Below are 23,009 nucleotides of genomic sequence, written 5' to 3'. Positions count from 1 at the left end.
ACACACACACACACACACACACACACACACACACACACACACACACACACACATATATATATCTATATATGTGTGTGTGTGTGCGTGTGTTTGCAATATGTAAACATATATATATATACATGTTTGCAATATATATATATATATATATATATATATATATATATATATATATATATATATATATATATATATATATCATATTTATTGACACGGTCTAATAAAAATCATATTTTGTTAATAAAATTATTATATAGTATCATATGTATTTTGAACTGCTCTTTCCGATGCAACAATTGGATTTCCAAAAAATTGAATACTACAAAATTTCTAAATTACCGTGTTCAAAATTATTGGCACGGCTTATTATTTTCATGTATTACCAGCATAATTATTATTTTCATGTATTACCAGTATAATTATTATTTTCATCTATTACCAATATAATTATTATTTTCATGTATTACCAGTATAATTATTATTTTCATGTATTACCAGTATAATTATTATTTTCATGTATTACCAGTATAATTATTATTTTCATGTATTACCAGTATAATTATTATTTTCATCTATTACCAGTATAATTATTATTTTCATGTATTACCAGTATAATTATTATTTTCATGTATTACCAGTATAATTATTATTTTCATGTATTACCAGTATAATTATTATTTTCATGTATTACCAGTATAATTATTATTTTCATGTATTACCAGTATAATTTCAACCAATTTCATGTTTGACATGGATTCGTTATCTTTTTGTAGCCTTATTATGCTTATTTAATGTTAATTTAAAACATTTATCTTTTTCAGATAATTTTTAGACAGCATTTGCCTTGAATTAATTTAAATCAAGGAATTTTTGTTATGGTTAAGACTAAGGAACACAGTGAAGACCTCAGAAAGCGTGTGATAGCATGTTATTCCAAAGAGGAGGGTTATGATAAGATTTCTAAGGAGCTAAACCTTCCTAAATCCATCGTTCAGTCCATTGTAAAGACGGTCAAATCACAAGGTCACGTTATGAATTTGGAAGCTCAGGGAGAGAAAAATGCTACTGTCCTCGAGAGCAGAGTGAAAAATAGTTCAATGTGTCAACCAAAACCCAAGGATCACTGCTGGGGAGATTGTAGAGGAACAGAGAAGTCCTGGAATGACACACATTTGGTAGAGTTTTGAAGAGAGCTAATTTGAAAGCATGTCACCCGAGGAAGTCTCCCTTATTGAAAACTATGCATCTGAAAGCAAGGCTAGAGTTTGCACAGCGTCATATTGATAAAGATACTGCCCTTTGGAAACATGTTATAGGGTTCAACTAAATGATATTTGAGTTATTCGGCCATAATAGTGTTTCTCCTGTTTACAGAAAATCTGGCGAAGCATTCCTGCCTAAAACCACCATACCAACTGTGAAGCACGGCGAAGGCGGTTTTATGTTTTGGGGATACTTTGCTGCCACTGGACCAGGACGAGTTATTAAGGTCACAGACATCATGAAAAAGAAGGATTATGATAAAATCTTGAATGAAAACCTAAAGCACTGTACTAGAGAGCTGTCACTTAGTCGAGCTTGGTCTTCATGCAAGATAATGGCCCAAAGCATTCGGCTAATCTGACTAAGAAATGGTTTGAGGACAACAATATCAATGGTTTGGACCTCAATCCCGTTGAAAATTTGTGGAAGATTTTAAAATTGAGGGTAATGGAAAGGAAACCTAAGAATCTCGCTCAGTTAGAGGATTATTGTCAGGAGGAATGGGCTAAATTTACTGCTGGAGAATGCTACAAGTTAATGGAAAACTATAATAAACGACTACAGCAAGTAATTAAGGCTAAAGGTCATACAATCAGTCATTAGAATTACGGTGCTAATAAATTTGAACAACCGAATTTAAAAATATCGTTTGTAATTCTTTTATTATTCAAATTTTTTTTTAAAATTCGATTGTTGAATTGGAAAGAGCAGTTCAAAATATATATTATACTTTGTGATTTCCTTTGATTTAACCTTTTTCTGAAGGATTTTTAAGACAAAATGAGGTTTTTATTGAACCGTGCCAATAAATATGATCATGACTATATATATATATATATATATATATATATATATATATATATATATATATATATATATATGCACGTTTGAAATATATATAAATATATAAGTTTGCAATATATATATATATATATATATATATATATATATATATATATAAATATATGTATGTATATATACATTTGTAGCATATATACATTTGCAATATATTATATATATACGTTTGTAATATATTTATATACACATATACGTTTCAATATATATATATATGTCAAATGTATATATGTACATTGTAAACGTATATATATATATATATATATATATATATATATATATATATATATATATATATATACATGATTTTCAGAATGTGAGAGATTGTATATAATAAATTCCACAGCTAAACAACGTCGCAGCCCACAAGAGCCATGACAGTCAACGAACCGGAAGTCCAAAGCTTGAGTTTCGCCCTCATTGTGGCTCATCAGTTAGACACATCCGAACTCAGGATTCGAAACCCGAGCCTTTTGTATGCAAGGCAAGCACTCTACCAACTGAGCAAACGCCCCGCACACAAGAATTTATATTAACCAACACAGATCAAGCAAACCGCGCCGAAATCCGACTGTGAAATGACCCTTCTTCGTCTCGACAAGGGACGCAGTCATCCAACCAGCTAATAACCCCATAACCCCAAGCTGATGTCTCACAAGTAGGAGTTTTAACTCGAAAGGACGATGCCATACAGCAATGCTAACCAAGCGAGCAACTTATGATAGGATTTTCAGAATGTGAGAGATTGTATATAATAAATTCCACAGCCAAACAACGTCGCAGCCCACAAGAGCCATGACAGTCAATATAGTATTCAACACTTTCTTCCTTTTTTTTCCACTTACCATTTTCGCTATATATATATATATATATATATATATATATATATATATATATATATATATATATGTGTGTGTGTGTGCGTGTGTGTGCGTGTGTGTGTGCACGCGCGTGCGTGTATTTCAATTATCAAAAGCACCATTATACAACAATGATTAATAAAGCAGAATAATACACCAGTACACCAACAGTCAACACCACCCCGTTTTTTTTTTTTTCGGACTTCGTATTTGGTCATTTCTTGACTACACGTAAAAAGTTTTAAATATCATCAACTCGCTAATTATACGCATTAAAGATTTCACCCTACATTTTTCTGCAGTAAAGCTAGGACAAGCTTTTTATATGAAGGCAAATTAGATGGATGGTCATTGGCCATGATCTAACTCATCTGGATTTCCCAACAGAATCATTTTTAGTGATGATTATATACCTTCACGCCAATACAAGTAATCTTAAAGGTTCAAGGGAAATAACTCATCTTTAGTTAAAATTAAATAGGATAAAAGTAATTTCCCCTTGAAACATGGTGAGTAAGATTGACCACGTCTTTATATCTCCGGTGTTAGGATAAACCTGATAATGACGTTGTTACATAAATACTATGTAGCTAATAGAACTCGTATTATAGTGCATGAATCTATATAAATGTAATAATAACTGTTAAAAACAAACAAACAAACAAACAAAAACACGTGCTTATTTAAATTATGTTACTAAATAATACATTTGTTTTGCTGATCTGACAATATCTCTAAATTCATTTAAATGATGTTTTAAAATTATTTTTTTCGTCGATAAAGTGCACTTTGAATTAATTAAAATTTAAATAATATTATTTATGTTGTTTCAAATAACTTCTTAACGTTAGAAAAATATCTTTATTGCTTTAAATATTATGGGATGAAGAGATTATTTTCGCTCGGTTTAATTAATTTCATGTATATGATGTTTCATATATATGATGTTTTATATATATATATATATATATATATATATATATATATATATATATATATATATATATATATATATATATATATAGTAAGTTATAAAATGTATATGGCGATTAAGCTACACTGAATATTCCGCGTTTCATCCACTCTAGGATTCTTCAGGCTTATGCGCATAAGTTTGAAGAATCCTAGAGTGGATGAAACGCGGAATATTCAGTGTAGCTTAATCGCCATATACATTTTATAACTAACTAGCTCTACCTACATATTGAGCACTTTTGAAGTAAATACTTAAAGTTTACGCATAAATCTATACTTTCGTATATTAATTTTATGTGAGTAAATTAAGTAGTTATATATATATATATATATATATATATATATATATATATATATATATACACACACACACACACAGCTTGATTTCATTTGAAAATTCTGTAGCACTGTTACATTAGGTGTATCAGAAAGTGGCCATTAAAAATGAACTTTAATAACTTTAATAATTCAACTTCGAAGCTTATAACTACTTGACAAATGTAATTCAAACCCTAATTTTTTTTTTCAATTAAAAGAGCAAAGACCAAATTAAAAAAAATAACAGCTTTAATAGCAAATTATCCAATATTTGTATTTTTTAAAGCGGTTTTCTTAAAAAAAGATATAAAGAAAATCAACGTATTTTGACTTGCTTATAAATATATATAAATGCCAAAATAATCATTTACGTAAAAAAAATATGCTATTAAATGGGTAGTTCCATCCTTCATTGTTAAGAATTTATCCATATTTATATTTTAAATTCCATGTATTTTTTAAATAAAAGGATTTTTTAAAGCGAGGGCCATAGAAAATCGCATTTTCGCAACGTGTTTTGCGCGAAGCTGTAAATAGCTGCTGCTGTTAAAATGAAATTTATGAAGTACGGATTCGTCCATGAGACATAAATAATGTCTCTTTTTTATTGCGTCTGTTGACCAACATTAGTATTTTTCATCCTCCGTAGTTAAAAAGGAAACGAACATTCACTAATAAGTTTTTCCCCTAGAACAAAAAATCCGCTTCGTTGATTTAAAAAAAAAATCTTTTAATGAAATACACGAGTTTTTGATTTATATATTTTAATACTTCTTTATCGACTAAACTTTAAAAAAAATATCTAAAAAAAGAAAACATTCAATGAAATAGAAATATTTGCCGCCAACGTTTGGTTAAAAAAAAAATCAACGTGGTTTAAAAAAAAAAATGGTTTTACACTTTGGACTTTACAGGTAAATTTCCAAAAAATATTCTTTTTTTATTATTTTAAATTAGAATATTTTCTTTATTGATCTTTTAACTTCAATTTGTGATATATAAAACTTTGGCACATAAATTAATTATTAAATTTTTAATACACATTTCAAAATGGGAGGGGGATTTGAAAAAAAAAACGTTTCTCTAAAATATTATATTTAGACTATTGGAAAGAGCATAACATTTCACATTGACCCTGAAAATATCGTAAAAATTGAACTCATAAAAAATTTTGATAGATTTTTAAAGTGTAAAAATTGAAAAATATTTAACTTGTAAAATTCTATTGATTTTATTACGTAAAAAATGGCTGCATGAAGGCACGCCGGCATTTTGTAAACATTTTGTAAACACTATTTTTTAAAAAATAAAAGATAATATTTCTATTATTTTTTAAACAACTTTAATAGTTTATTTTGGAAGTATATTCCATACAGAAAATAAACAACCCACGTTAAAAAGAGAAATTACGAGTTTTTTATATTTTATTCGCAGTTTTCTGTTAGGGGTGTCAAAAATTCCATCAAATTTCTGATACCTGCTGTTACATATATTTTAAAGCATTCTTCTTGCACAACTAAGAATCATGAATTTATCTACTTCTATATTATTATTATTATTATTATTATTATTATTATTATTATTATTATTACTATTACTATTATTATTATTATTATTATTATTATTAGTAGTAGTAGTAGTAGTAGTATTCATATTATATATATTTTAATATAGAACTAAAGATATTTATGATTTTGTTATATAATTTTATAATTACGCATTTATACAGAAAACAGTCTTTCACTATTTCTCTAAATACTCGCAAAGACATAATCAAACATTCGAGAGTTGTTAAATCAACACAGAGTGAAATGGGTACAAAAGTGAAATGGGTACAAAAGTGAAATGGGTACAAAAGTGAAATAGGTACAAAAGTGAAATGGGTACAAAAGTGAAATGGGTACAAAAGTGAAATGGGTACAAAAGTGAAATAGGTACAAAAGTGAAATGGGTACAAAAGTGAAATAGGTACAAAAGTGAAATGGGTACAAAAGTGAAATGGGTACAAAAGTGAAATGGGTACAAAAGTGAAATAGGTACAAAAGTGAAATAGGTACAAAAGTGAAATGGGTACAAAAGTGAAATAGGTACAAAAGTGAAATGGGTACAAAAGTGAAATAGGTACAAAAGTGAAATGGGTACAAAAGTGAAATGGGTACAAAAGTGAAATAGGTACAAAAGTGAAATAGGTACAAAAGTGAAATGGGTACAAAAGTGAAATGGGTACAAAAGTGAAATGGGTACAAAAGTGAAATAGGTACAAAAGTGAAATGGGTACAAAAGTGAAATAGGTACAAAAGTGAAATGGGTACAAAAGTGAAATGGGTACAAAAGTGAAATGGGTACAAAAGTGAAATGGGTACAAAAGTGAAATAGGTACAAAAGTGAAATGGGTACAAAAGTGAAATAGGTACAAAAGTGAAATGGGTACAAAAGTGAAATAGGTACAAAAGTGAAATGGGTACAAAAGTGAAATAGGTACAAAAGTGAAATGGGTACATAAGTGAAATAGGTACAAAAGTGAAATGGGTACAAAAGTGAAATAGGTACAAAAGTGAAATGGGTACAAAAGTGAAATGGGTACAAAAGTGAAATAGGTACAAAAGTGAAATGGGTACAAAAGTGAAATAGGTACAAAAGTGAAATGGGTACAAAAGTGAAATGGGTACAAAAGTGAAATAGGTACAAAAGTGAAATGGGTACAAAAGTGAAATGGGTACAAAAGTGAAATGGGTACATAAGTGAAATAGGTACAAAAGTGAAATGGGTACAAAAGTGAAATGGGTACAAAAGTGAAATGGGTACAAAAGTGAAATGGGTACAAAAGTGAAATGGGTACATAGCTACAAATCTATGGCTCACTTAATCAGTTCATTATAAATTATGGCTAATTAGAACAATTAAAATTAATTGTTTTCGAATATAATTTCATCTCAAAATGAAAGTGTACATTTTATGCTTATCAAATATATATTATTATTGTGTTAGGGATAGGACAACAGTATATTCTTTTAATTGTTTTCATTCTCGAGTGTGTATCCGTTGATATCTGATATAGTGTGATGTGGTTCTCGGTTGATTAACTGTGTCTGTGTCATAACTCGAGAGTCATGACAATGAAAAGAATATGCTCTTGTCATAGCCCTAGTTATAACGTATATCACTTATTTTATTTTATTAAATTTAATATATATAAACCTTAAACACATTTTTAGCTCAAATGTAATAACCACTACTATTACTACAACTACTAATGCTAATGTATGTGTGCAAAGTAAGAGATATATGAATAAAATTTGTCGTGTACAGACACACGTATGCAAATCAGATGACTAAGCTGTAAATCATGACAAAAATGATGGTTGAATCAATATATAGTAAGAGGTGACGAGAGAAATACATAGATAAGTAGAAATGTGTTATTTGTTCAGTTAATTATAAAATACGGATAATTAGAACAATTGGAATATCTATGGTGTCAAGGCATTAAAGAAGTTGTTGATGTAAGCGATCAAATAAAGAAACCATTTTAACAACAGCAGCAGCAAAAAAAAAAAAAAAAAACGAAATAAGAATGGCAGTTTAGAAAGAAGATTTACATTTTACCAATGAAAAGAAGAAAAAAAAAAGACTGCAATGGGCAAAAACACACATGGAAATTCAGTAAAGTGTTTTTTACAGACAAATCAAGGATCACTTCAGATGAACCCGATGAATAGGCTCCAGCATGAGTTTGCAAGCACCAAGGCGCCAACACGCCAACAAGGCGGCGGTGGCATCATGATATGGACTGGGATTATTGGTAATGAGCTCTTGGGTCTATTACAAGTGAAATACGAGGTTAAAATGAATTCCAAAATATGATTCCTTAGAGCAACATTATTTTGAATGGCTTGATAACCAAACGTAGATCTTCCATCTTTATGCAAGACAACGCACCAAGTCATGCATGAAAGTTGACTAAATCCTGGCTGAAAGAAAAAAGGATTTGTTGAAAATTCTCTCATTGACTGACCTTCAAATAACTATGACTTGAGACCATGTGGAACATTTTCAAAAAAGAGATTCTAATGGCAGGTAATATAACAATGAGTGTAACCTCTCGGAGACAAAGTTGCTGCACACAATTTACCAGCAACTTAAATTGTAAATCTCCCATCAGATGTTGGAAACAGCCTGCTAAGACGTACTGAAAAAAGAAGCATTTGTACAATAAATTTTAGGTTCTTGTTATTTTTTTTTTATATCTTTTATTTTTAAAATAAAATTTTTTTGTATATTTTCCTTAAATAAATTGACGAATTTGTTCTAAAAAATATGTTTTTGTATTAGTTCTATGGGCTAAATGACTGGAAGGCAGACATGTTTTGTTTAGCTCGAAATGAAATGTAAATACTTGTATAATATATATATATATATATATATATATATATATATATATATATATATATATATATATATATATATATAAAAGCACCTGTTCCATCAATCTTTGTAGGTCCTGCTTGGGATTATTTCGCCATTGAAAAAGTAAATGGTTATCGAGACACAAACGATGAAAACTGGGCTTCAACATTCAACGGCAAAATTATCATTACTCTTAGCTGTTTGCTTATCTTGCTCCTAGTTGGAATCTCCGTTGGTTATTGTTATTTGCGAAGAAAACGAAACAGGTAAGCTGATAAAGAGTTTCGTTTACGATTAATAAAAAGGACGTTGCTTTTTAAAGTGAATTGGGTTTCAATTATTAGTTTCAACCAACTTAAAATATGTGATCCCTCAGTGTATGTGCTTCTATAACTATAAAGCAGCAAACATTAAATAAATTATCAACCTAATTCATTTAAGTAAATTGTATTTTTATTTATAAACATCAGAATTTATAAAGGATTTCATACGGTAACGTGAGTCCAGAATATTTAAGTTAAAATAATCTCAGCTAATGTCAGCTTCTGCTAATTGTCTGAATGTGAAGAGTACAGGAATCTCTGAACATTTCGACGAGAATTTAATTAGCCGGTTATCTTTAGAAATCTCACATTTTGGGAGGATCATCGTGTTGCTGATGGCTTCTGCTTTTACTAGGTCTAATTTCAATACTTCATCAGTTATGAGATAGTTTACTCCTTTTTTTGGCTAAACCACATTTTATTTCAGACTACGATCAACGTACATTCTCAATATTATGCTTCTTAAAAATTCTGGAAAAAGGTTAGTTTGTTATTTACCGCGGGAATGCCGAGAGAACTGCTCGGGCATTTTTGAAGACTAGAGTGGAATCTATCTAGTACTCTGGCTTTTTGTTGTGACACCTACCGTCCATGTGTTTAACCTCCTGCAGAATGAATATTTGTGAGCATTGTTTATTTCCTTTATTTCTTTAATAATTCTGCCGACTTCATACCAGAATTTTCTGCTAGCATAATGGATTCCATTTCCTAAAATAATAATTTTGTCTTTCACTTGTCTTGATGATTTTAGTTGTTGAACACGAAATGATGCAGTATTTTTCGAAATCCTTCAATATTTTTATCGAATGCTAAGCGTATTTTAAATCTTAACATCGTTTTCAAAACGATACAATTACAAAAATATCCTTCCATATAATTCAATACACGATACAATTAAAATAATTAAAAATATATATTTCCGTATAATTTTCATGACGAATATTCAGTTCCCTATTATCCGATATTATTAGGAATCGGTATATTTACAATGTTATATTTAAAATGTGATATTACAAATATTATATTAAAAATGTTTTATTTAAAATGCTATATTAAAAATGTGAAATTTAAAATGTTATATTTAAAATATTATATATAAAATGTGATATTTAAAATGGTATATTTAAAATGTTATATTTAAAATGTTAAATTTAACATGTTATATTTAATATGAGACATTTTAAATGTGATATTTAAAATGTTATATTTTAAATGTTATATTTAAAATGTTATATTTAAATTGTTAATATTAAAATGTTATATTTAAAATGTGATATTTAAAATATTATATTTAAAATATTAATATTAAAATGTTATATTTAAAATGTGATATTTAAAATGTTAAATTTAAAATGTTATATTTAAAATGTTACATTTAAAATGTTATATTTAAAATGTTATGTTTAAAATGTTATATTAAATTTTTATTTCAAAGTGTTAATATTAAAACGTTATATTTAAAATGTTATATTACGAATTTAATATTTAAAATGTTACATTTTAAATGTTATATTTAAAATGTTATATTTAAAATGTGATATTTAAAATGTTAAATTAAAAATATTATATTTAAAATGTTGAATTAAAAATATTATATTTCAAATGTAATATTTAAAATGTGATATTTAAAATGTTATATTTAAAATGTTATATTTAAAATGTTTTATTTAAAATGTTATATTTTAAATGTTATATTAAAAATATTATATTTAAAATGTAAAATTTAAAATGTTATATTTAAAAATGTTATATTTAAAATGTTATATTGAAAATGGTATATTAAAAATGCTATATTTAAAATGTTATATTTAAAATGTTATATATAAAATATTATATTTAAAATGTTAAATTTTAAATATTATATTTCAAATTTTATATTTAAAATGTTATATTTTAAATGTTATATTCAAATTTTAAATTTAAAATGTTATATTTTAACTGTTTATATTCAAAGGTTATATTTAAAATGTTAATATTAAAATGTTATATTTAAAGTATTATATTTAAAATGTTAATATTACAATGTTGTATTTAAAATGTTATATTTAAAAAGTTAATATTTAAATGTTATATTTAAAATCTGATATTTAAAATGCTATATCTAATATGTTAATATGAAAATGTTATATTAAAAATGTTAAATTTAAAATGTTATGTTTAAAATGTTATATTACAAATTTAATATTTAAAATGTTACATTTTAAATGTTATATTTAAAATGTTATATTTAAAATGTTATGTTTTAAATGTTATATTTCAAATTTTATATTTAACATGTTATATTAAAAATTTTATATTAAAAATGTAAAATTAAAAATGTTATATTTAAAATTAAATATTTTAAATGTTATATTTAAAATGTTATATTTAAAATGTTATATTTAAAATTTTATATTTAAAATGTTTATATTAAAAGGTTATACTTAAAGTATTGATATTAAAATGTTATATTTTAATATTATATTTAAAATGTTAATATTAAAATGTTATATTGAAAATAGTATATTTAAATTGTTAATATTAAAATGTTATATTTAAAATGTGATATTTAAAATGCTATATTTAAAATGTTAATATTAAAATGTTATATTTAAATGTGATATTTAAAATGTTATATTTAAAGAGTTAATATAAAAACGTTATATTAAAAATGTTATATTACAAATTTAATATTTAAAATATTACATTTAAATGTTATATTCAAAATGCTATATTTAAAATGCTATTTTTTAAATGTTATATTTAAAATATTATATTAAAAATGTTAAATTTAAAATGTTATATTTCAAATGTAATAGTTAAAATGTGATATTTAAAATGTTAAATTAAAAATGTTATATTTAAAATGTTATATTTGAAATGTTATATTTAAAATGTTATATTTAAAATGTAAAATTTAAAGTGTTATATTTAAAAATGTTATACTTAAAATGTTATATTTAAAATATTATATTAAACATGTTATATTTAACATGTTATATTTAAAATGGTATATAAAAAGTGTTAATAGTAAAATGTTATATTTAAAATGTTATATTTAAAATGTTACATTTAAAATGTTATATTGAAAATTAAAAATTTTAAATGTTATATTTCTAATTTAATATTAAAAATGTTATATTTAAAATGTTATATTTAAAATTTTATATTTAAAGTGTTATATTTAAAATGTTATATTTAAAATGTTATATTTAAAACGTTATATTTAGAATGTGATATTTAAAATGTTAACATTAAAAGGTTATATTTAAAGTGTTAATATTAAAATGTTATATTTAAAATGTTATATTTAAAATGTTATATTTAAAATGTTAATATTAAAATGTTATATTTAAAATGTGATATCTAAAATGTTATACTTAAAGTGTTATATTATAAATTTAATATTAAAAATGTTACATTTAAAATGTTACATTCAAATTTTAAATTTTAAATGTTATATTTTAAATGTTTATATTAAAAGCTTATATTTAAAGTGTTAATATTAAAATGTTATATTTAAAGTATTATATTTAAAATGTTAATATTACAATGTTATATTTAAAAGGTTATATTTAGAATGTTAATATTAAAATGAAATATTTAAACTGATATATTTAAAATGCTATATTTAAAAGGTTAATATTAAAATGTTATATTTAAATTGTTATATTTAAAATGTAAAAGTTAAAGTGTTATATTTTAAATGTGATATTTAAAATGTTATATTTAAAATGTTAATATTAAAATGTTATATTTAAAATGTGATATTAAAAATGCTAAATTTAAAATGTTATATTTAAAATGTTACATTTAAAATGTTATATTAAAAATGTTATGTTTAAAATGTTATATTAAACAAATTATTTCAAAGTGTTAATATTAAAACGTTATATTTAAAATGTTATATTACGAATTTAACATTTAAATGTTACATTTTAAATGTTATATTTAAAATGTTATATTAAAAATGTTATGTTTAAAATGTTATATTTAAAATATTATATTTAAAATGTTAAATTAAAAATATTATATTTCAAATGTAATATTTTAAATGTTATATTTCAAATGTTATATTTAAAATGTTATATTTAAAATGTTTTATTTAAAATGTTATATTTGAAATGTTATATTTAAAATATATTTAAAATGTAAAATTTAAAATGTTATATTAAAAAATGTTATATTAAAAATGTTATATTGAAAATGGTATATTAAAAATGCTATATTTAAAATGTTATATTTAAAATGTTATATTAAAAGTGTAAAAATTAAAATGCTATATTTAAAATGTTATATATAAAATATTATATTTAAAATGTTAAATTTTAAATATTATATTTCAAATTTTATATTTAAAATGTTATATTTAAAATGTTATATTCAAATTTAAAATTTAAAATGTTATATTTTAACTGTTTATATTAAAAGGTTATATTTAAAGTGTTAATATTAAAATTTTATATTTAAAGTATTATATTTAAAATGTTAATAGTACAATGTTGTATTTAAAATGTTATATTTAAAATGTTAATATTAAAATGTTATATTTAAAATCTGATATTTAAAATGCTATATCTAATATGTTAATATTAAAATGTTATATTAAAAATGTTAAATTTAAAATGTTATGTTTAAAATGTTATATTACAAATTTAATATTTAAAATGTTACATTTTAAATGTTATATTTAAAATGTTATGTTTTAAATGTTATATTTCAAATTTTATATTTAACATGTTATATTAAAAATGTTATATTAAAAATGTAAAATTAAAAATGTTATATTTAAAATGTTATATTTAAAATGTTATATTTAAAATTAAATATTTTACATGTTATATTTAAAATGTTATATTTGAAATGTTATATTTAAAATGTTATATTTAAAATGTTTATATTAAAAGGTTATATTTAAAGTATTAATATTAAAATGTTATATTTTAAGTATTATATTTAAAATGTTTATATTAAAATGTTATATTTAAAATGCTATATTTAAATTGTTAATATTAAAATGTTATATTTAAAATGTGATATTTAAAATGCTATATTTAAAATGTTAATATTAAAATGTTATATTTAAATGTTATATTTAAAATGTTAAATTTAATGTGTTATATTTAAAACGGTATGTTAAAATGTTATATTAAAAATGTTATGTTTAAAATGTTATATTTAAAATGTTATATTTAAAGTGTTAATATAAAAACGTTATATTAAAAATGTTATATTACAAATTTAATATTTTAAATGTTGCATTTAAATGTTATATTACAAAATGCTATATTTAAAATGCTATGTTTAAAATGTTATATTTAAAATATTATATTTAAAATGTTAAATTTAAAATGTTATATTTCAAATGTAATAGTTAAAATGTGATATTTAAAATGTTAAATTAAAAATGTTATATTTGAAATGTTGTATTTGAAATGTTATATTTAAAATTTAATATTTAAAATGTAAAATTTAAAGTGTTATATTTAAAAATGTTATACTTAAAATGTTATATTTAAAATATTATATTAAACATGTTATATTTAAAATGTTACATTTAAAATGTTATATTGAAAATTAAAAAATTTAAATGTTATATTTCAAATTTAATATTTTAAATGTTATATTTAAAATGTTATATTTAAAATGTTATATTTAAAGTGTTATATTTAAAATGTTATATTTAAAATGTTATATTTAGAATGTAATATTTAAAATGTTTACATTAAAAGGTTATATTTAAAGTGTTAATATTAAAATTGTATATTTAAAATGTTATATTTAAAATGTTAATATTAAAATGTAATATTTAAAACGTGATATTTAAAATGTTATACTTTAAGTGTTATATTTTAAATTTAATATTAAAAATGTTATATTTAAAATGTTACATTCAAATTTTAAATTTTAAATGTTATATTTTAAATGTTTATATTAAAAGCTTATATTTAAAGTGTTAATATTAAAATGTTATATTTAAAATATTATATTTAAAATGTTAATATTACAATGTTTTATTTAAAAGGTTATATTTAAAATGTTAATATTAAAATGTAATATTTAAAATGTAATATTTAAAATGCTATATTTAAAATGTTAATATTAAAATGTTATATTTAAAATGTTATATTTAAAATGTAAAAGTTAAAGTGTTATATTTTAAATGTTATATTTAAAATGTTAATATTAAAATGTTATATTTAAAATGTGATATTTAAAATGTTAAATTTAAAATGTTATATTTAAAATGTTACATTTAAAATGTTATATTTAAAATGTTATGTTTAAAATGTTGTATTAAAAATTTCATATTTAAAGTGTTAATATTAAAACGTTATATTTAAAATGTTATATGACGAATTTAATATTTAAAATGTTACATTTTAAATGTTATATTTAAAATGTTAAATTAAAAATTTTATATTTCAATTTTAATATTTTAAATGTTATATTTAAAATGTTATATTTTAAATGTTATATTTATAATGTTATATTTAAAATTTAATAATTAAAATGTTATATTTCAAATTTTATATTTAAAATGTTAAATTGAAAATGTTATATTTAAAATATTATATTTAAAATGTAAAATTTAAAATTTTATATTTCAAATTTAATATTTAAATGTTATATTTAAAATGTTATATTTCAAATTTTATATTTAAAATGTAATATGTAAAATATTAATATTTAAAATGTTATATTTAAAATATTATATTTAAAATGTTATATTTAAAAGAATATCTTTGCTTGATGATATGATTTTCCCTAGCAGGGTGTTCACTGAAACATATTTGCATATGTGTAGCCACTAGTTTTCATATTAAACATATTCATATTGCTCTGTCTTTATATTGAACACTCTTTGATAGACACATTGTGGTTTTTGTTTTTGTTTAAACAACTAAAAAATACTACCAATAATATATATATATATATATATATATATATATATATGTATGTATATGAACTCCACTAAATATTTATACACATATTGTCATAACTGCTGATAGAATTTTATATATCGTAGGGAACATTTCATACGTAAATAAATATTTGAACATTCTTCATATTCTTCTAGTAGCCATCTTTTCAAATCTATCTGAGTGCAAAATCGAGTATTTGATTAAATTGATTATTGATGTACAAATGTTAGTACTGATACAGCTTTTGAAACTAACAAAATCGATTTGTCTGTTAGCCTTTTCCTTCTGTTTGCGTAAACAACCCGACTATGACAATGAGAAAGTGAGAAAAGTACCATTTCAAAAGCATGATGATTCAAAAGATTCTTAAGAATCTGGAACTAAGAAAAAAGCGTTGAAAACAAAACATGTGGTTTGTGGTAAAACAAGAGCTACAGTTTTAGTCGAGTTCAAAAGCTGGAATTTGAGCGCAAAAAATGAACTTTTTCGTAAATAAATGATAAAAGTTGTTTATTAATGCAATTTTCACCAAAAAAAGTAAATACTTTTTCGTAAAAATAAACATACGGTGGATTATTTTGACTCTGGTTCGTTTTCATTCAGGTTTTTTCCGGGTTGTTTATATAATTCTGTATCGGAAAAAGTCGGTGTTTACTAGTTTAGTTTAAAAGCTGTATTTAAAAGTCTATGTTTACAAGTAAAGATTATATCCGCCATCTTAAAAAAAAATCACAACAACAATGTTTATCAATTGTAATCGAACCAATATATTACACCAAAAATCAATAAGAGAGTTTTATTGTGAATGGTTCTTTCATATTTTACTGAATGTATTTTAAAAATATACAAGATATGCCTTCCAAAAGGTCATATCGGTTATCAGTAGTTTCAACATTTTCCGTTTCATTAACTTAATCGTATTATTTGAATTATTTGAATCCAAATAATACAAATGACCAATCCTCATCGCAAAAATTCAGAAACGCCTGATCATCTTAGTTGATTTTTTTTTATTGGTTTGTTTGATCTGATCTTTTAAAAATTTACTTTTTTATTCTTATCTCTTCGTAACATATATTATTTTAATTTTATTTATCTACTTATATTACTTGTATATTATCTATTACTTCATATATAATATAAATTAATAAATATATATCAATATAAAGAAATCAAATAAGATAAATATATTAATAAATAGATTAAATCGATACTTACAATAAATAAATAAGTCAAATTAGTTACTTAAATGATTAATTTTGTCGTAGAGTGTCATAATGGTCAGTCTTTCCTTGTGACTCTTCTGAAGGTTGTATGTTTAAATCACGTAAGGTTACCAAATATAGTAGAAGACAGTATATCCAAACACGAGTCATTTAAATTTTATTAAAGATAGAAATAAATTTGAAGAATTCGCTGAATATACAGTCGTTGGTACGAAACAATCTCGTGCCGATCCGGAAAAGAAGACACATGAGAAGTGGTTTATTAGGCAAAGGACGAAATTAGCAGTAACTGGACATTCTGAATTTATTGCCGGCAGTGAGTTGCAAAGGATTTTAAAATCGTTGTTTGAATATTGACGTCACACACTGAGAGCTACATAGTTTTACTTCTAATTTTGTTGTCAAGAATTGTTTGTGTGTACGATTGCATAATTGTAATACCAAATTTTTTGAAACAATAAAATATATGAATAAGTCTAACAATTATTCTCTACAGCCTGCACGAGATTTTCCACTGTGCAAATCCTTTTCGCTTCGCTGCCGGTAACATATTCAGCCTGTAAGGTTATGCACTTATTAAGTAAGACATGAATCCCTACGTGTGGTAATTACAAATGGCGGTTAATTAGAACAGCTAAAACAAAAGAGTTTTTTTTAAAGTATCCCACAAAATGAAGAATATTTAATATCTATTTTGTTAGATTAGATCCAAACAAACGTTGATTAAAAATTTGATTTTTACTTTTTTAATTTATAAAACAAAAATGAATTTTAATTTTACAATTTATAAAAGTCTGGAAAGGAAATCTTTCTATGGTATGTAGCTAGCTGATATTTGACTTCTACTCATTTGTTTTAAATATAGTGTCATTTTACGTATTCAAAATATTTCTTCTATCCGCGTAACTATTGAAATGGCTTATTAAACCATTAATAATAACAGTTTGTCAAAAAAACACATTTTACAAGATTTTAAGCAAATTTCATAAACTGCTAAAGGGGCATTCGGCGACGGCAACAACAAAAACACCATAAAAATGTGTGTTTTTACCACTTAAATATTTGAAAATACTTTATACATGATTGTTTGAATTCATTTTATATAATTCTATTACCCGGCAATGTCGGCTAAATACGGCTAGTACACACACACACACACACACACACACACACACACACACAGATATATATATATATATATATATATATATATATATATATATATATATATATATATACACTATGCAAAGAGCCTATTTTTGAATTTCCATGGATCAAGGCTTTTTCTTTATCATAATTGCTTGTTTGAATTTTTGATGGATTAATAAATATTGGGATTTATCCAATCATTATTTTTATCATCAAATTTTCTTGTTTTATAATTACTCTATCTACAATATTGAGATTCCTATTATCTTGATAGGTTCTACTTTAAAGGTAATATTTTTCTTGGTGTTTGTAATTTGGTTTATATGTCCATCTCTCTCTCTCTATCTCTCTCTCTTTATATATATATATATATATATATATATATATATATATATATATATAATTATTTACTATAATAATTATTAAGTACCTACAGACACTAGTGTTTCATCCTTGCAGGGTATCTAGATTAACACCGCTCGATACATTCAAACCCGGCAACGAACCAATCTCTAACTTCATTAACAAATCCATTCGGCCACAGTTAACCGTGAGAAATATAGTTGAAATTTAAACATTTATTTTTAATTGTTTTAACGTCTGTCAGAATGATCTAATCATTATATGATGATCTCCGTATATATATATATATAATCTGCGCATATATGTATATATCTATATCTATATCTATATATATATATATACATATTGTTTTTAAAAACAATATATATTAGGGTACCAAATTAGTAAATGGGAAAATTATTCCCAACTCGCATTTAGGTAAAAATGCACTTTCGTATAAAAAATTGAATTCATTCAAAACGTATCGCCAAAAAGAAAACAACAACATAAAAAAAAACAAAAACACACACACACACACACACACACACACACACACACACACACACACACACACATACATATGTATATATACATATATATATATATATGAGAGAGATATGTATGTACATTGCACGTATCGTATCTACTCCAAACGGAGGCACATAGTGTTGACTAAGCAAAGATTACAATTTTCTGCTTTTTCGAATGATACTTTTATTGTTGAGAAAAAAGTAATTATATATATATATATATATAATTATATACAAAAATGTTTTATTTATTGTAGTTCTATAGATCCAAATCGCACAACTGCTGACAAAAATCTATCATCCAAAGGTAAGTATAAATGTTGAAAAATGTTCACATTAAAAACTGTTGTCTTAAAGAGATTACAAATGCTGCTATTATTATTATTATTATTATTATTATTATTATTATTATTATTATTATTATTATTATTATTATTATTATAATAACAATAATAATAATAATAATAATTCTCTAATAATTTTATAATAATAATAATAATAATTCTCTAATAATAATAATAATAATAATAATAATAATAATAATAATAATAATAATAATACCTTTAAAATAAAGTAATTGAAAATAGTAAACAATAGGAAGATGCATACGAAAAGATTAAAGATGTTTCAAACATAAAAAAAGTTCACATATAGAGAACAGTACCATGAAAAGAAATAATTACAATTTTTTTTACAACTTTGTTAAGATAACGCAAAATAATGTGTTTATGATAAAATGCCCAAGAACATTCAAGAAGAAATCTGTTATATCTTTCAGGAGAAATAAAATAGACGTGTTTATTCCGGCTGTCGTCTTTTGTGTTCACGTGCGTCTGAATGGAATGGGAATTAATAGATTTTTGTGTATATCAACGTTTTTGTTTTGCCAAGTGTGTAAGCATTTACTTGTGTGTAAGACTGTTCGGTTAAAAGTGTTCGTCTATTTTGCTACAGTCGTCAGTGAAAGTTTCTCGTTATGTGTGTGTGCTGCCTGCCATGGGAGCTCTTCACCCGAACATGGATAATCAGCATTATGCCGTGCACACTGCTGTTGTCTCCCGAAGAAAAAAGAAAAAGAAAAAGGAGGGAAAAGAATGTGTTTGGGCTTTTGTTTAGTTGAAGCAAATCGATTCATAGATTTATTGAAGGTTAAGTGATACTGTGTCGAAGTGACCACCCTCGTTGCCATTAATAACGAAGAGACCACTCACAGTGCCACTAATGTTGACGAGACCACACTCAGGGTCACTTGTTGAAGAGACCGCACTGGGTGTCTCTAATACCGAAGAGATCTCAGTCTGTATCATTGGATATCGAAGAGACCGCAGTCGGGTCACAAATGCGCGCAACATTTACTGTCTCTGCATCTTCGAACATGAAAGGATCTTCGCATGAAAATCGAAAAGGTTTGCATCTTCTATTCTGAAGTAATTTATCGACGTTTTATACGTGAATATGTTGCGTCCTACTTGACCCTATGGAAATTCAAACTTGTTTTTGTTGTTTGTCAGAGAACGATGTTTTGAAATTTAGATTTTTTTCTTTGTCAAATGATGGTATACAGATTGTTTTCTTTTTCTTTTGTCAGTTTTAAATCTGTAGAGTTTGCTTATGGGGTCGATATTGAACTTCCGTTATTGACAATATGTTGACGTTCTGAATAGATTTGACGATTCTGACTTACGTTTAAAACTTTAAAAGTTTTGTTGTGAATTACCGTTGTTTAAAGTGTCTGTTCTATCAGTGTAGATTTCTTTGCTTTACGTCAAAATTACCGGTAGGTAATTAAAATTTGATTTAAAAATGGAACTGTTTGTTCAAGCATCAAGGTATTCGTGTTTTGAAATGATGTTTAAAGGTGTGTGAATCTGATTTGAAAATATCCACTTTTGTAACGTTTGTTTCAATTTATTTGTATTGTGAATTTTTTCTTTCTCGTATCTGATCTCTTCAGCTGTTTATTTTTAATTTTCATTCGGGTATTTATTAAAATGGATGACGTCATGTGAGGGGTTTTCTTTTGTTTAATTTTCGCCACGTGTCATCCAGTAATGACCTCGAGTTGAGGGATTTATTGTTTTATTTTTCACAAACGTGATTCTGTTAATGGCCTAGCGTTGAACGTTTTTTTTTTTTTTTAATTTTTTGGAGATTGTATGATTTAAAGTGGGATTTTTAAAAAAAATTATGAGTTATTTTAGTCTAGCTCTGTGTTGATAACGTTGCTTGTTCGAGCGCTGCAGATATAAATCTTGCAGGAACTAAAATGATATGTAATACATGCAAAGAAAATGCTTTTGTTTGTCTTCAAATTGTATTAAATCGAGTCTCAGTAGGCAGATATTTTTTATAACGTGGTTAGCCAATGCTGTAGTGATATGGAGAAAAAATCATAGTAATGTTTAGCAGAAGAAAACCGATTCATAGAATTGTTGCAAAAGTTGAGTGGATCAAAAAAATGGATACAAAATTAATGTTGTCAGTATTTCCGACTGTTAAATTAGACAGCCTCTAATCTCGCGTTGTATCGCGATAATTCCCCACGGAATTTTATTATAATGGTTAGAAGAGTCCATTATGGATGAATGGGTAAGTCTCCAACACACTAATGTCAAAGAGACCAAAATTAGGGTCACTAATATTAAAGAGGACTGCTCCCAGGACCACATTCGGTGTTAGTAATGTCGAAGTGACCGAGGTTGAAGTCCCTAATGTGTAAGCAGCAGCACTCGAAATAATTAAGAGACCACAGCCAGGGCTACTGACGTCGGATAGACTGTCTGTGCCACTAATATTAAAAGGGACTAATCCAGAGACCACTAATATCGAAGAGACTGTAACCGGGGTCACTAATGTCGAAGAGACCGCATTCAGGGTCACTAATCTTGAAGAAACCGCAAATGGTGTCAGTGATTTCTAAGAGACTGTATTCCGCATAACGAATGTCAAAGAGACCACAGTCAGTGTCAATAACATTGTAGAACGTTTTTGATTCGTTTTGGTGGCATATATAAACGTATTGGACCATATATGTCGTGCGTTGTATATTACGTTTGAAATAAATTAACATATATTTATTTAGTATAGATAACCAACGAAAAGGGAAGGTTCATAAAGAGGGAAAGTTCAAAGAATATTTCTGAATGGAAGCCTTGTTTTTCGTGTAAAAAAAAAACAAACTTGAGTATACGTAGTTGTTTCGTCTATTAAGTGTCTATACGTAATTAGTTCAAACAGATATATTACATAAACTTCAATGTGAAATTGAAATTTGGAAAAGTATAATGCAGATATGAATACAGACTCTTAGAGGATTACGATTAAAATACCGAGAATTCTTATTTCTTCTGAAAATTCTAAAGAGCTTCATCTTCTTTTAAAGCAGAACTCCTGCCAGATTCTTCTTTTGCATCATCACATATGCAAAGTTTTATTGAAATATTTTCTGCGTCAGACATTTTTTAGCGGAGAAGTTTCGTCTTGTATTCTCAAATTGTCACCTATCTGGGACTGATCAGTCTGGGCATTGCTTATCTTCTGTGATTTAATGAAAATCTGATTCGAAAATATAAAAACAAAACATATTCGAAAAATGAACATTGAACGTCTGCAGTATTTGAGAAGGCATGGCCTAACACAAGGGGAAAACAGAAACTCCCATTTTAAGCGTGTCAATATTTACATAGGTTTCCCTCTCTGCTTTTTGTTTTTCTTAGATCCGGGGCATAATGGAATGTAAGATGCAGTTTGTCTGAATGCGAACTATTTTAATAAACTGTTTTAATAAACTGTTTTAATAAACACTTTTAATAAACTGTTTTAATAAACTATTTTAATAAACTGTTTTAACAAACTGTTT

General features: G+C 24.6%; 1 protein-coding gene across 1 annotated transcript in view; it reads left to right on the top strand.

Annotated features, from left to right (window-relative positions):
- LOC145277819 (protocadherin Fat 4-like) overlaps positions 1-23,009 on the top strand; it is a 514,458-nt gene that overhangs the window by 475,272 nt on the left and 16,177 nt on the right. The window contains exons 28-29 of the mRNA XM_080129718.1: positions 8,767-8,941; positions 19,408-19,457. Coding sequence (XP_079985844.1) covers positions 8,767-8,941; positions 19,408-19,457 — 225 coding nt within the window. The remainder of the gene's footprint in view (positions 1-8,766; positions 8,942-19,407; positions 19,458-23,009) is intronic.

Source organism: Euprymna scolopes, chromosome 6 (assembly GCF_053919585.1).
Source record: "Euprymna scolopes isolate OS-2025 chromosome 6, ASM5391958v1, whole genome shotgun sequence".
Lineage (NCBI taxonomy): Eukaryota > Metazoa > Mollusca > Cephalopoda > Sepiida > Sepiolidae > Euprymna > Euprymna scolopes.
Note: the sequence above shows the minus strand (reverse complement) of the source record. Positions and strands in the feature narration are given on the sequence as shown.